The sequence below is a fragment of the Gadus macrocephalus genome, chromosome 21 (assembly GCF_031168955.1).
Source record: "Gadus macrocephalus chromosome 21, ASM3116895v1".
Taxonomy (NCBI): domain Eukaryota; kingdom Metazoa; phylum Chordata; class Actinopteri; order Gadiformes; family Gadidae; genus Gadus; species Gadus macrocephalus.
This window is the reverse complement of record NC_082402.1, coordinates 4,522,483-4,538,826: the sequence shown is the minus strand read 5'-3', so window position 1 is coordinate 4,538,826 and position 16,344 is coordinate 4,522,483. Positions and strand designations below refer to the sequence as shown.

General features: G+C 43.0%; 1 protein-coding gene across 1 annotated transcript in view; it reads left to right on the top strand.

Annotated features, from left to right (window-relative positions):
* The window catches only part of mmut (methylmalonyl CoA mutase), a 35,170-nt gene that overhangs the window by 5,257 nt on the left and 13,569 nt on the right, over positions 1-16,344 (top strand). Inside the window, exons 5-7 of the mRNA XM_060041123.1 lie at positions 2,315-2,486; positions 5,106-5,354; positions 9,877-9,988. Coding sequence (XP_059897106.1) covers positions 2,315-2,486; positions 5,106-5,354; positions 9,877-9,988 — 533 coding nt within the window. The remainder of the gene's footprint in view (positions 1-2,314; positions 2,487-5,105; positions 5,355-9,876; positions 9,989-16,344) is intronic.

Below are 16,344 nucleotides of genomic sequence, written 5' to 3'. Positions count from 1 at the left end.
TGGCGGGCCAACGTCTCTGGGCGGGCCAGGCAGAGTAAGGGGAGGAGCTGAGATTCCTCATGACGTCATGAGCACAGATTTCCAAATCAGCGCGCTTGAGCCTCCGTTTTTTCAAAGGCGAGCAGAACAGCTAGTGCTCGTTTTACACCAAACGCAAGTTTTAGCCACTTGGGGACCATAGGCCGGCTAGGGGAACTCATATTTATGTTAGAAAACCTCATAAATTGAGATTTTCATGTCATGGGACCTTTAAAGAGCCGGTGTGCCAACTGTTTCAGCTGGAATTCGAACACTTTATGATTTAAAACAATGTGCTTTGGGCTGACCGTTTTAGAAAAGAGGGGTACGTGTTATCGCCATGGTTACGATCCAGTCCAACTTCATGAACATTTTTAGTACCGTCGTTGTGTAACTGTTATGAGCATTTTAGTAAGCGTTGTTGTATATGAAATCCGCCACACACCGTAGAGCTATACTACAGGTTTCCGGGAAGCCTAACTCAGACACGGGTATTAAAAGATCGATTCTCACCATCCACCATCACCATCCACACACACCCTAGCGTCATACTATATACACATATAATATTATGGCCTCATGTCTATTTCTGGAGGTCATCAGCCTCTTACAATATTTGCACGCTGTTTTGGTCTTGTCCTTGATTTTCTCCCCGTTTTTCTCTTTAAACACAGAGAAACCAAAATTGGCTCGTACGACGTCGATAGTAAAGTACCTTTTTTTTTTTGATTAGGTTATTTATATCGATGCCGAAACCTTGCATATAATTGTCTATGGTCCCCATTGTATGTGTCACCATTTAGGGGCCAGTTCTCTCCAGACCCCCACTTAGGTCACATAGGTCAGAGAATTCCCTGTCTCTTTCTTTGACTCAATCCATACTCTTCTCCCAGCTTTCCAGTGTGTAGCCCTGCTTTCTCACTCGTTTCTTCCCATTACCTCATTGAAAAGAGTGTAAGACTCTTACGCTCTCTTTTTTCATCCATTGTGTATCATTGAAATGCACCGCAATACGCGACACTGGGCAGACAGGCTATTATCAAAATAATAGAGTTGTGTTCTCGTCAGTACAAGCTACTCCCTTTTGCCAAGACTTTTACCTGTATTGAGTTTGCGAGAGACGGAGAAAAAAAAAAAGCCATTAGTGCTGCCCATTCTTCGTCTTCTTGTAGTCTGTGACTTAAAATTGATTGTAATCTACTGTCTGCCCACAAGATGAGTCCTTCTCCCCAGCTACATCATACCAATTCCACCTTTAGCCCCTTGCTTGACAGCCCCTACAAGGCACTGCTTTGTTCCCCTGTCACTTTCCCACGTGATAATTCCTCCGGTTGGTCGGCCAACTTTTCTTTCTCGTTCCTTTCTTTCCAATTTCCAAGATAGCGGTGTTCTCGTTCTCTTCATCAACATTGCGCAACGAAACGCTGTGTCACCCATGTAGTCCAAGTCTCTATCGATTTGTACTGACCTCATTCGTGTCTTTGGCTGGAAGGAAAATGTTCGCCGACTCTGAAAGACCTGACCCTCGGGGGCTAAGCTGTGGAGGACGCTATGCTGTGAATACAACGGCCCTTCCTGTGTTATAGAGGGCATTCTAAACATCAGCCTTTGTATTAATTAATAGCTTAAGGTCCCAGTGTACTTCCAATTATCCTAACCTTTTAGTGCGGTAACTGATTTGAATTTGAACGGCATAACTGCTGGGAATTAATCATTGAATTGGACGTGTAGAGGTTTGGTCACTCCCTCATGGATAGATATGTTAAGTTTGTGTTACAGGTCATTCAGTGGGTGGCATGGATTGGTATGGGGTGTGCCTGATGCACTACACGATTTTTTCCGCTCAGCCGACTTCTTTGAGAAATGTTTTGTGACACAGGGGAAATCTGACTCATTCCTTCCATTTTTTTTGAGTTTCCAAAAGCGTATTTTGTTGGAGCAGACTATAAAGCAAACTGACATGAACGTATCTTTCTGAAATATGAACATACATTTATACCCTCCCATTTTTACCATTTTGGAAAAATCTCATTTCAAGTCGTAAGCTTACAAAAATCCAAACAGATCTACTCTTGTTTGCTTGACTTTCTTGGCATATTTCAACCATACCCCTAGTTGGGCTGGGTGTTTGGTTCATGTTCTTTTTTTTTACGTTCAACCGGTCTCATTATGAACCCGGTATGTTAGCAGTGGGTGAAATTCATCTTTTTTATTTTTTCATAATTTGCTTTGTTTTAAACTGAGATGAAACGGGTCAAACACTGCTTATTCTCTTTGTGCGTGCGTGTGCCCGCAGGCTGTCATTCTTCTGGGGCATCGGAATGAACTTCTACATGGAGATCGCCAAGATGAGGGCCGCCAGGCGCCTCTGGGCCACGCTGATCCAGGAGCAGTTCCAGCCCACCAACCCCAAATCCCTCCTCCTCCGCACCCACTGTCAGACCTCCGGCTGGTCCCTGACGGAGCAGGTGATCACACGCTGAACCAGGGTGTCCGCTAGGGATGTGTCGGTCGCGACTGATTCGTTACAACGAACGAATCCCGAACGTGAACGACAAGAACTGGTTCCCCAAAACAAGAAGAACTGGTTCTTTGATTCTTTTTTTTTTAACATAAACCAAACATATGGTCACGTAAATAAAATATACAAACGAACAGAGCTCCGTCTCCCCGCGACTTCCATTGATTGAGTCTACAACTTTCTCAAAGATTCAGCCAATGAGAGGTAGCAATGGTGTTGGAATGGCACCTGGGTAAACCAATGACAAGGCGGTACCGTCGAATATGCGCGCTTTCTCTGTCTGACGTATCTTGGGTCATACCATTCGACTCATATATCCCTACATTTTTTCGAAAATAGACTTGACCTCCATCTGTTTATTGGATAAACGCATTTCCCAATCCCAGGAGTCTTTGCTCCATTCTACGTCAATTTAAGAACAAACAAAGAAATTAAACTGCAGTTCGTATTTTTTATTTATGACCATGCAAGTTCTGTAATGCCTGAACAATGAAGAATTAAATGTAAAGTAAAATAAAATTATAAATGTAAAACCATGAATGAAATATAGAGAGTAAGCAAGTGGTATAAATATTGGTGGGACGTTCAACATACTATATAGCAGGCATCTCCAAACGGCGGACTGCGGTCTTGACGGTCCAATTCGGACCCACGACCACTTAAAAAAAAGTTGGCTTGCGTCTGTTGCCAACCCCCACCATCACACGTTTTAGGTCTTAAATTTCATTGAAGGTGGTATTAAAAAGGTCTTAAAAAGTCTTAAATTTGACTTGCTGAAACGACCTGCATCACCCTCGTCTGAACCTGAATCACTGTGAACGTCACAGGCAGAACCCCGTCTATGGGCCTACTTTGTCGGCCTACCTGGTCATTATCTCCCCCCAGTGTGCCTGGCTCACACTGTTGAGATTGAGGGTGGTCATTTGAAGAAGGTCAATTGTAGACGCTTTTCACAGTGGTGAAATCGTAACACAGTGGGCGCTACTCACAACGCTTATAATGGGTCTGCTGGCAAACCTTCTAAACTAAGGGAATGGGCAGTGAAGTAGTGAAGGTGACGCACGTTAACCATGGGCCATTTCCTCAGAGCTTTCATAGCAGTGTAGCCGGCGTTATCCCTGTTGAAGCACCTGTAATGGTTAAGGTGCGTTGTCCTCACTCGTCTATCCTGGAAAATGCAACACCTAAGCTCTTGCAAGGAAAGCGTACAGGAAACAAATAATATAAAGCGCGATACTTTGAGAACTATAGTAGTTATAACATTTATAATTATAACTAGGGCTGGGTATCACGGCCAAGTTCCTGAATCGATTCGATTTCGATTCTGAAGGCTTTAATTCGATTCAATCCGAATCGGTTCCATCTGCTCCTAGATTGAATGATAATTTTCTTAAGTTGTAAGGAAATATTCTTTATAGGCTATCATCGTTAATTCATCACTAAAATCATTAATTGTGACTAAAATCTTGTAGTTGTGACTGTTAATTAACATCCTTAGCAAGATTTTACATTCTATTCAACGTGATGGCCTGCCTAATTCAATATATTAATGAAATTATCTCCATGCAACACACTGCAAAAGACATTATTTTGTAGGCTACATTAATGACAATCCAGGCAACTATAAACAAAACTGCCTCCATCTTCCTAAAATATATAAATATAACCATTGTAAAGATTATACCATTTAAGATAAAATATTCAAGTATTATAAAACTCCTTAAATTCACATTTTTTCAACACATTAAAAAAAAAAAAAAAATCATCTCATGCCCTGTGAATCGATAGCGTGAAATTTAAACGAAATCCATCCAAAATCGATTAAATCGATTTTTTTTTTACCCAGGCCTAATTATAACACCTGTTTCCACAGCTTCGGCTCACCGTATTTTGATCGTCGTGCTCTGTGTTTCCCCCAATGAGCTCCATGCAATGGCTGGGATCAAACAATACCCATAAAAGGCTGCAACCTCAATCAACTCCCGTTGAGTTGCGTACATGGTCTTTCCAACACGACTCGGTTCGCTAATAACCGATGGGTAACCTTTCACCCAGTTTCCCCTCCTCCGCTAACCTAGCCTTGCTTACGCTTTCCCTTCGGTGGATACCTTTGTCCATTTCCTTGACAATGATTTTCTAACCATTAAATCAGGGTCAGACCTGCATTAGCATTCTAGCCCTCGAGAATTGTACTGAATAGGGGAATATTGCTGCATACTGTTGAATGGAGTATAGGATGATCTTTCCAAGACCCAAGAATCTCGCCAGGAGACCAACCAAACACTCTGTGTCCTCCTGTGCGTGGGTTTATGTTTTCATTTCATTCATACAGCATAGAAAAAAATAAGATTTGGATTATAATCATTCAATGGGTAGATCAATAGATCAACGCCTGAGCCCTCTCGTTACCGCAGTACATTAAGTCATGTTATTTCCCATTCTTTCATTTTATTCATTAATTTAAAGCCAATATACAAATTGAGTTCACTTTGACGACGATGATGATGGTGGTGAGGATGATGAAGACAATGACGCTGACGATAATACCTTCGTGTATATCGCCCAGGACCCGTACAACAACGTGGTGCGCACGGCGATCGAGGCCATGGCGGCGGTGTTCGGAGGCACCCAGTCCCTCCACACCAACTCGTTCGACGAGGCACTGGGCCTGCCCACCATCAAGAGCGCCCGCATCGCCCGCAACACCCAGATCATCATCCAGGAGGAGTCGGGCATCGCCAAGGTGGCGGACCCCTGGGGGGGATCCCACATGATGGAGTCCCTGACCAACGACGTCTACGCCACCGCCCTCAAGGTGGGTGTTTAGTCATTTCCCCGGTGAAGGAGTGGTTTAGGGCTGAATGATTTGGGGAAATAATCCCCAAATTGCATAATAATTGCGATTATTTCGACCAATAAGTTCCTTATGTTCTGTATTACTCACTAAACAAGCAATCAATCATTCTATAGTATGACCGACACAACATTTGAAGCAGTCAACAATATATAGGCCAGGCCTATGCGTTGAGATGAATTGATGTATAGATATATATTGTATTATAACATCTTTATTTTAACTTTTGAATTGTGAAAGAAAAATGAATATGGATCTTACTGAACCCGAGTCAGTAACAGCGATAAATCACCAAAAATGATCAAATTAAATTGATCACAGCCTTTGCGATTTGCAAATCGCATTCTATTACATTGTGATTTTGGTTTGAATTTGATTAATCGTTCAGCCCTAGAGTAGTTTGACTGACTGGCCGGCCGGAAGGGCCTTAGTTTAGAATCCCCTTGTGCGAAGCCGCATGTCTCTCCAGGTTTTGAACCCAAAACCGTTTTTTGTTTTTGTTTTACATTTAGGGCATTTAGCAGACGCTTTTATCTAAAGCCACTTCCAATAAGTCCATTTGTCATAAGAAGTTGAAACAACAATATGTCGGTGAAGTAAGGAGGTTCATAGAACCAAGTGCAAAGCATTAACAGTCCCATGGTATGCTACTTTATGGATTCTTATATATACTGTATAGGTGTTAGTGGGCCCTTAATACAGTATTCGAAGAGGTTCAAGAAATTCAGCTTTGGTGCAGAATTACAGCCACTACGAGCCAGTCCCACAATGAGCTTTCCACAAACGTGCTGTTTTTCTAGAGGCGGGTCAAGGTGGAGGGTGGGGGTGTGACCCTGAACAGCTTGCGGCCACAGTACCATGCGCTCTGTTTACAGTGGTTGTATCGCAATGGCTCTGTTTACAGTGGATGTATCGCAAAAGACACTTGTAGTATAACACCATGTTATGTGTGGATTGTGAAGCTCTGTCTGAGCAGTGGTTTATTTAATGCCTGTGTCCGGGTAAGGCTTCCCCGAAACTTGTAGCATAACACCATGTTATGTGTGGATGGTGAAGCTTCACCTAAGAAGTGATTTATTTAATGCCTGTATGATTCTTTTATTGAATAATCACTTCATACACATCGCTGATTATATCATATAAAACAACGGTACTAGAAACGTATCACAAAGTTGGCGTGGGACATCACTCCCCCCTTTCTTTCATAAAACCCTATCAACCCAGAATGCATTATTTTTAATCTCCTAGTATTCAATTCCAGCTGAGACTGTGGGTTCACTGGCTCTTTTAAATCCAAAAGAATAATGCATGATAAAAAAGGCGAGGGAAGGGTGGTTTGTTCCTTTATGTTTGGCGGATCACTACAGTATCTAAAGCCCTTGAAGGATGGTTATAGGGAAGGCAGGGAGCTTGAGAGATGCACAGCAATCCTTGGTTTGATCATTGTGAGATCCATAAGGAAAACAGGCTGAAGCTAATCTCAAGAACATCTGAACCATGAAACAAATTTCCTATAGAACTCCATCAGTAGCACGTTTTTCCTATCTCGTCTTAGTAACTCCTTTGAAGTCTACTTCATTTTATTCCTTGGTTAAGCCTCCTTGCCCTCTCTAAGAGACCCAAACAAATCAATATGGTCTACTCGTGTGATTAGACGCGTGATTGTCCATGTCGGAACATACGACACTGCTCGTGAGCAGTCTGAGCTTATAAAAAAAGATTTTAACGACCTTTTATTTTTTAAGTTCCTGTGACAAGAGTGTCTACTTTTCTGGTCCCATCCCCTCTCTGGGCCATGGAGTGGGGTGTTTTAGCAGACTTCTCAGCCTCCACACCTGGCTCCAGTCCACCTGCACAGCTCTAAAATTTGGTTTTATTAATAATTTTGATCTGTTTTGGGACCGTTCACATTTATTCAGGCCGGACGGTATTCACCCTAACTGGTGGGGTAACCAAATGCTAACGGCTAACCTACAGCACACTGTTCAATCAACCTCACATGCACGACTTCTCCCCGAAACATCCGCCCACTCAGACCCCCTGTCAGTTCCCCCTGCCAGTCACATCTGTCGCTGACACTCGCACCGGAAAGCCTCCCTATACAATCCATCATTACCCAGGCGGATCCGGATCTTTCTCGCACCGTTTCCATTAGTAATAGGGTTCCTGTAACGATTAGATGCCTACCGGCCAAACTCAACAGGAATCCTAAACACAGAAATATTAATAACTTAACAATGATCCGGACCATAACCCCAGTAAAGGTTTTAGCCCAGCATAGACCTTTTTTAAGATGGCTCTTTTAAATGTAAGATCTCTTTCTAATAAGACTTTTATTTTCAATGATTTTATTTTTTCTGCTGAGTTGGATTTCATGTTTTTAACCGAATCCTGGTTACAACCCGGTGATCACTGCAAGCTCGTTGAACTGTGCCCCCCAGACTTTGACTGTATTAGCCAGCCTAGGGTTTGTGGCCATGGTGGCGGTCTTATAACAGTCTATAAAAAACAACATAAATGCACTCAAATTCCTTGGAATGATTTTTCCTCTTTTGAGGTGCTGTTGCTTAAACTAGGTGGCCCGAACCCCGTAATTTTTGCAACATTCTACCGACCCCCTAAACCAGCTGGCCCATTTTTATGTAGTCTTATTTTAAACCATGAGCTTTGTGTGGATTTTAATATCCATGTTGATGACCTGTCTAATACCCTTGCTACTGATTTTTTAAGCATCAATAAGTCTCTTAATTTTCATGTTTCTGGTAAAAACCAGAAACATATTGGGCCCCACTTATTGACCATCTTAAATAGTTCACTATCTGCTGGCTGTGTCCCCGATTATTTTAAAACTGCCTGTATTCAACCAAACCTGGACTTGATCCCTCTATCCTCGATAGTTTTCGCCCGATCTCAAAGTTACCTTTCATCTCTAAAATCATGGAAAAAATAGTCTCTGAGCAGCTACTGGCAGTAATGTTAAACAATAGTGTCTTTGAAAAATTCCAATCAGGCTTTCGTAAGTACCATAGCACGGAGACCGCCTTGTTGAGAGTCACAAATGACCTTTTTAATAAATTCGGACGCAGGCATGGGGTCTGTTCTTGTTCTGCTGGACTTAGCCGCAGCTTTTGACACCGTAGACCATGAAACACTTTTAAACAGACTAAGGGACTGGGTCGGCTTATCCGGCACTGCCTTAGGTTGGTTTTCGTCTTATTTATCAAATCGGATGTGCCGTGTCTCCATTAAGAACTACTCCTCATCGATTTCTAATATTATGTATGGAGTACCGCAAGGGTCAATACTTGGACCTATTCTGTTCTCTATAGATATGCTTCCACTAGGTGAGGTCATCAGGAGACATGGCATTTCCTTTCATTTTTATGCTGATGATTCTCAATTGTACCTACCCTTCAAGCCCAACGACCCACATATGCTAAGTGCACTTCATGAATGCCTAAATGACATTAAAAGCTGGATGGCACTACATTTTCTGCAGCTTAATTACAGAAAAAATGCAATCCTGGTCATTGGCCCCCGGCAACTGTCCGAACAAATAATGCCTTCTACTGGAGACCTGTCAAAACTCATCAAACCTGTTGCAAGAAGCCTTGGAGTTTAGGATTGATTTTAAGATTTTATTGATTATTTTTAAGGCTCTACATGACTTGGCCCCAGCATATATTGCAGAGCTTTTAGTCCCCTATGTGCCGTCTCGTAGTCTGAGGTCCTCAGGCAGTAGACTGCTGTTCATCCCAGTGTCCAGGCTCATAACTAAAGGGGACAGAGCTTTCTCCATACGGGTACCGAAGCTCTGGAATGACTTGCCTGAGGAAATTAGGTTGACTGAGTCACTAACCATTTTTAAATCTCTCCTCAAAACCTTTTACCGGAGAGCCTTTCCAGATTTCATTTGAGCCTGCCTTTGTTTTTATTCTGTCTTCTTTCTGTACTTGTATTTTATGCTCTTTGTTTTAATTTGTGTTTTTATTGTTCAGCACTTTGTAACTGTGTTTTGAAAAGTGCTGTATAAATAAGTTTATTATTATTATTATTATTACTGAGGGCCATTTCAGCTTGGCTGGGCCAACAGGCGGAGAAGGAGATGGCATGGCATTGTGCTGATGTTTTCATTCACAGCAGTGTTTTGTACACTTTGTTGATGTGCAAGTGCGGTACTGACGTGCGCAATGCTGAAGTGCAGGGTGCTGACGTTTGACATGGCCATGTATCCAGAGTTTGGATGCGTGCACACACACCGCATTGATCCACATAATACCGTTGCTTCTGTTATACACAAAACACGAACGAATGCTACCTCCTATGATCAAGTCACTTGTTGTGTTCCGTTTCTCTTCATGCTTCCTGCATTTAGTCTGAAGCCATTCATGAGCTCGTGCTATGCCACCTGCCGTATCATGTGTTCTTCTACTGCTCTTTTTTCTGTGTAGTTTATCAATGATCTCTGTTTTTTTCTTTGTAGTTCATTGAGGAAATCGAGGAAATGGGAGGCATGGCCAAAGCTGTGGCGGAGGGAATTCCTAAACTACGCATTGAGGAATGTGCCGCGCGAAAGCAGGCTCGCATCGATTCAGGTACTCATTGACCCACACACCCATAAAAGACTCATTGCAAGAGATGTGCAAGGACTACACGTCAATGCTATTCCAAGCGTTGTAGCAAAAACGTTGATTCTGTTATCGAGAATTATGCTCTTGTGTCAACATAAAAGCTATCTATATATCGATCGTATAATATCAAACATGGTGTTCGGTAGTTCTAAACGCCGTACATAATTTATAGTAACTGCCAAATGTGTTTTTATACCCACCTCGTGCATGTGGCATGAATCTATTCACCTTTCAACCTGTCCGCCTTCATCTAACCCTAACCTGTCCATATATCTGATAGATTTCCCTTAATCCTCTTTTCCCCTTGTTTTTTATTAACCCTTAATGAGACAGCACATCACTCACTCAGGCATGGCATGTCTTAAGCCCAACTGATCCCTGTTGAGCTTCAGGGGGGTAAAAAACACCAGGAGTTGAAGTGCACCTTGGGAAACGTATTAGGGACATCCTCAAAAATAAGAGATATATTTTTCCAAACTAAATGTTGTAGTAGGACCATAAAGAGGCCATGCCTCTGTGGAATTAGTTTTGGGGCTCTAGACAGCTCATAGAAGCCAATGCAATTCACCGTAAAAAACGACTCGTTTGGATGAAAACAATGTTGTAGCTGGTTCTCTAGGTTACTACATTTAGCTAGAGGTGTCAATTGTGTCGCAACGATGTTTCACTGACGATCTATTGAACCGCAAACTCCGAATCTGCCAATTTATTTCCAACTTTACGGAAGTTCCTCTGCGTTTATACGCTTCATATCCAATTGACCTGGATATAAAGCGTCCGTAGCGCAAAATAATATGTTGCTAAAGAGAAGACGGAGCTCTCCTCTCCTATATATGCTTTACTCACAAGGGTGTGAATTGACCCTGAATATGAAGCGCATATCCAGCGTCGTAGCGCAAGGAATGTTTTATTATTTTGCGTAGCGTAAAATAATATAACATTCGGATTTTAAAGAGATAAGCTGAGGCTCTCCTCTCGTAAAAAAAAAAAAAAACATTTGAGCAGCAGGTGCATATAGGGGTGACACCAGTGGCGGTTTTAGGCACTGTGGGGGGGGCGCCAAATCACATGGGGGGCGCCACGAGCAGTAAAAAAAAAAAAAAGCGCTGCGTAGCGGTTATCAATGAAGTACGACATAACATTGTGTGGGGAATAGGTATTTTGGGGCCCCCTCTGGCTGCAGGCGCACACCTGCTCGTTGAGAAGGTGCCGTGCACAGACGGAATGAAAACGCAATTAGAGATCAATAGGTATAGTCCTAGCACTATGTTATGGTCGAGCTTTCCTTTGGTTCAAAGAGAAACCCTTTTACCTGACACACTCAGGACTCACTACTGAGGACTCAAGGTCGCCATCCTAACCCTTTCCAGGGAAGGTCATTTCTGATAAGTCTTGGAGAATGTGGAGAATGTTGGAGAAGGGGAGAATGTTCTGATTTTTTTCATCTTGTTGAAAAGTTTTTTTTTTCACAAGATGTGAATATGCTTCATTTGCAATATGTGTTTGGTTTAATTTAGCCTTGAATTATGAACCCCCGTCCTCCTACGCGAGATGGGAGATGCAGAGGGAGGTGGAAGTTGAGAGGTTGAACGAGACGCAGAAGCTTGGATGATTTGAATATGTTGCATTCTGCCAAGCGTAAGTGTTGACTTGTATAGTTATTTCAGAACGGATGGGTCCACTGCCTTGACCCGAACAAACAAACCGCCAAATACTGGAGCATGGCATTTAGCCCTTCCACTGGATTGATTCCTTTCTGCATTTCAGTTCAATCAACCAGAGATACAAATCAACGCAAAGTTTGGAACGAGTGCAGTGGAAACCAAGTGTGTCCAAGCTCTAATAGATGATATAACAATAGCAAAGAAGGGATCCGAGTAGGGATGGGAATCGAGAACCGGTTCTTGTTCAGAACCGGTTCCGAGTCAACCGATTCCTTGGAATCGTTAGCAAGCCTGCTTAACGATTCCGCTTATCGGTTCCGGTCGCGGCAAATGAGTCGTGACGTCACACACACGCTGCTTTGATTTGGTTCAGAACGCAGCAAACATTCAGATTCAGATTTCTTTATTGTCCTTGTTTAACAGAGTTAATCAACGAAATTAAGTTTAGAGCATCACCACTGGCATAGTATATAAATAAAAATATATTAATAAATAAAAAAAAAAAAAAAAAAAAAGATAAGTAAATAAATAAATAACAATAATAACTTGAATAAGAATGCAGCCAAGTCCAGTCCATAGTTGTGATGTGTGAGAGTGAGGGGGGTTGGGGGGCTGCAGTCCTCCGCGTTTTCCCCTCTTCTGCAGCCGCGCACAGCGTCTCCTCCTCCGCTTCTCAGCCTCAGGAGTGCTGGATGGTGATCTGGTGATCTCGGCTGGGATGGTGAAGTCCGCTGGGAGGCGAAATGGAGCGTTGTTGAGCTTTAAAAGTGCATTTCGGCTGTACTTCATTGTCGGGGTTTGAGAGCAGTGTGGAAAAAAACAACAACTGTGGAATAATATTAAGTGCTACCAAAAACTACAAAACATTCCCGATTTTGGGAGCTCCGGGCCGTTGCAACTATGTTGCAACTATGTCCGCCGCCGCCATGACAACAAAGCCATGTCAGCTGTTCTGTCTGCTCGATAGGCAGTACGGCCATCCAGCCCGAGTCCGGGGTCTTTTCTCCAGCCAGGTTTCCGTAAAGACCAAGCTGCAGCAGTTCTCGTTCTCGATGTGCCCTGTGAAGCCAGTTCCAGTCGGATCTGCAGCCGCGCACAGCGTCTTCTCCTCCGCTTCTCAGCCTCAGGAGCGCTGGATGGCGAATTCAGCTGGGAGTTGGCGAAAAGGAGCGTTGTTGATCTTTAAAAGTTAAAAAAAAAAAGTTTAAAAGTTAATTCCGGCTGTACTTCATTGTTGGGTCCGAAAGCAGTGTGAAAAGCCGTGTGAAATAATATTAAGTGCTACCAAAAATTATGGCAACGAATGGCAACGAATGTCGCCATGTCGCCGCCGAGGAAGAATCGCATTGTGCGTTCACACCAAACGCGATGGGGCGACAAGATCCCATACAAAGTGAACGTACTCGCGTATAAGGGCGAGTTTTTCGCGGGAGAAAACCGGCGACAAGTTTTTGTCGTGATGACAGCCAATCAGCGTTCAACAGCGTGATAACTGAGTGACATGTGTAACGTAACAGCCAATCAGCGTTCAGCCGTCAAAACTCAGTGCAGTGCAGGAGAAAGTGATTGTTGCAGTTTGCGACTCCCAGAGCTCTATATATAATAGTATATAATATATTATATACTGTAGGAGATCGCAATGAAATGGAGACGGAGACTTGATTGCCGGTGAAAAACACGAGAAGGATTTATTTCCCAAAACACAGAACCCGCACAGCCAGAGGTGCGTTCCTTAAGACCTGCGTTGTAACACCAGGTGGGTGCCACGCCCCCTTCCCTTAAAGGGGGCACGCACCATACAACATACACAGTGAATACGATACCGCTACAATACTATATTATAATTGTATATATAATATCACGGCCAACAGCTCTGTCGCCTCCGGATGGCCGTAGCGTGGGGAGCTCTCAGGGATTGGGCTTCTCGGGGTTTGTTTACCGGCATTGCTATGGTTTCCGGTCTTGTGTGTTCCAACGGTTTATTAGGTAGGCCCATCTAATAAATCTCTGTCTAATCAATGCTTCATTTTGTTTATGTCAGTTTAATTTTGTTACAAGTTGAATGCAAATGAGCACTGTTAGAATTCCAAAAGGCACAAGCTCTTACTTGGCTGTTTTCAGTCTGTGTTTTTAGTTGTATGGCACATAATGATGGCATTTGGGCTTAAAAAGCTAAACATATATTTTTTCGTCTAGACCAATTGATTTGAAAATGTACAATTTCCTAATACTAGAAGCACTTCTGATCAGATATTAATGAGATGTAATGCAAACAAACACATTTATACTTATTTTCTCACCCAATGAGAATCGATAAGAGAATCGATAAGGAATCGGATCGATAAGCAGAATCGGAATCGGAATCGTGAAATTCTTATCAATTCCCATCCCTAGATCCGAGCACATAATAGTTTAAACAAAGGCTTTCTGGTGGCCACTGAATTAGCATTCCTAGCTTGACTATTGAATTATGTTCGTTACGTAACTTGCTGCAAGATCAATTCAATTTAAAACAACCGACATCAGATACATAATGAACGCACAGAAATCGTCAGTTGTTGGAACAGACGCCCCTATCACTCGTGTACGTCTAATGAGTCCGACCCAATTAATGCACCCCTTTTCCCAGCGGTGTCATTGTTGGAGAACCCACAGGTGTCAGTCACAACATTCATTATGGGTCTGCTGCTTTCATGTACAGCAGCAAAGGGTAGTGAGGGCGAGAAACGTCCTGGGGTAAGGAGGCTCTGATCACTGCATCTACGCTATGACCGCATGGATGCAGACTTGTCTAGTAAAGATGGGTCTACTACCCCTTCCCCGGTGGAAATTAAAGAGTAGACTCATAATGAGGGTTTCGAGCGAACCCTCTCGGACGCCTCAAGGAAACGGGTCGATAGGGAAAAGGGAAGCTGACGTCTCACTGTTTCGAACGCCATGGTGAACCACTCAATGTTGAGAGGTTGGTTCTGTCTCATAAGATGGCGCCCGGTGGGATGTAACTTCCCATTCCCCATTGGCAGCACTTCATGATATACGTCTCTCCAGGGACGTGCGTTTGGAAACACTGCTCCTCCTTAATTATGTGCAGGGGCTTTGGGAGCAGCAAAAGCAGAAGACTTGCTAAACCCTGTGTTTTAATTCCTGTCCTCATCTGCAGTCATTGGCTTCAGCCATATACTTGGCACTTGTAAGCAAACTGTGCATCCTAAGCTAAGTCCCCTCCATTTGTTGGTCTAGCTGGATGTCGAGATTACTTCAAAGATTTCCTTGCTCCGCATCCTAGGGCGATTGGATGCGTGCGTTCTTTCCCCCAGGGGTTTGGGGGGAGAGGGGCTGGAGAAGGAGCCAGTGTAGGGCCTGGGTTATTAAACCTATTATTTATCTACCTGGTCCAAAATGTACTTTGATAATCCTTTGACCTTCCAGAGTGGAAAACAATAGACCTTTTTCATATGCAGTGATCTAAGGGCAAACACAGGAGGTTAACACTGATGGCTCTACGAGGGAACATCGACCATGGTCAGTCTGTGTCATCGTCCCTTGTTTGGTCTGACGCTGTAATCCTGTATATAAAAACAGCGGACCCGTAGCTAGTGAAAAGAAAACAATCTCCCGTTAAATAAAGTGAAATAAAGGATTAACGGCTGCTATTTCTGAACAGGCTGCTGTGGTGTTCGTCATACAGAACCTAGCCACATCCAATTGCTTCCACTATAGAATAGTGGAAAGTGTTGTGTTGCAGTCTCAATAACCCTAGGTTAATATAAAAAAATTACATTACAGAATGATTCTTATTTCTATAAATGCCCTTATTATCGCGTTATATAGGGGACCAAAATAAAAGCTCCACAGGTTGATAACGGCAACAATCATTTCTAATTTTACAACGGGTTACATGGCCACTTCTCGGCGCAGCTGATTAGTTCTACAACTGAAACCAAAAAATAATCCTTGACTTGGTTGATTACAGTTGTGTTTCTGCATCTCAACTGTAAATGGCTGATGTCTTGTGCCTCGAATTTACCTTCCCAGCTGTGTGACTATTATCATTTGAACCTAACCTCACCACTACAGTGTTAAAGTATGGCTCCGTAGGACGCACACAAACTCATGTGTATCCGATTGAAGAAACAGACGTCAGATTCCTTTTTCTTCCAATTAGGGCTTCAGCATTTCATTGAATTCCACTAAAACAAATTACAAGCCTCATTAAGATCGAATGCTCTTTTTGGCTTCAGAACATCACTAATGGACGAGGAGCTAGATAATCATGCCTTACCAGGCTCCGTCTTCTATTGTCGTATATAAAAGCAGTGCATGCTTTTAACCAAAGTGCATCATGTCATAGCATGACGGGAGTGATCAGAACTCCCACATGAGGAGTGTTCTTGCCCTCCTCTAACGATTAAGCTTCATGGAACATTGCTGTATTATCCTCTCGGGGATCTGACTCGGAGACGCTTGCTTGCCATGGCATGGCATCCTTCTCATCAATTATTCGTGGATGGTGTGTGCACTAGCTGCACGTCTCTGGACTGCATTGTCAATCGATTTTAAGCTCCATATAGACACACATAAAACACTGAAAACACTTACAGATCAACTGGTTGAGTAGTGGATTCCCCAGATTACAATTAACACTGCATGTCCATT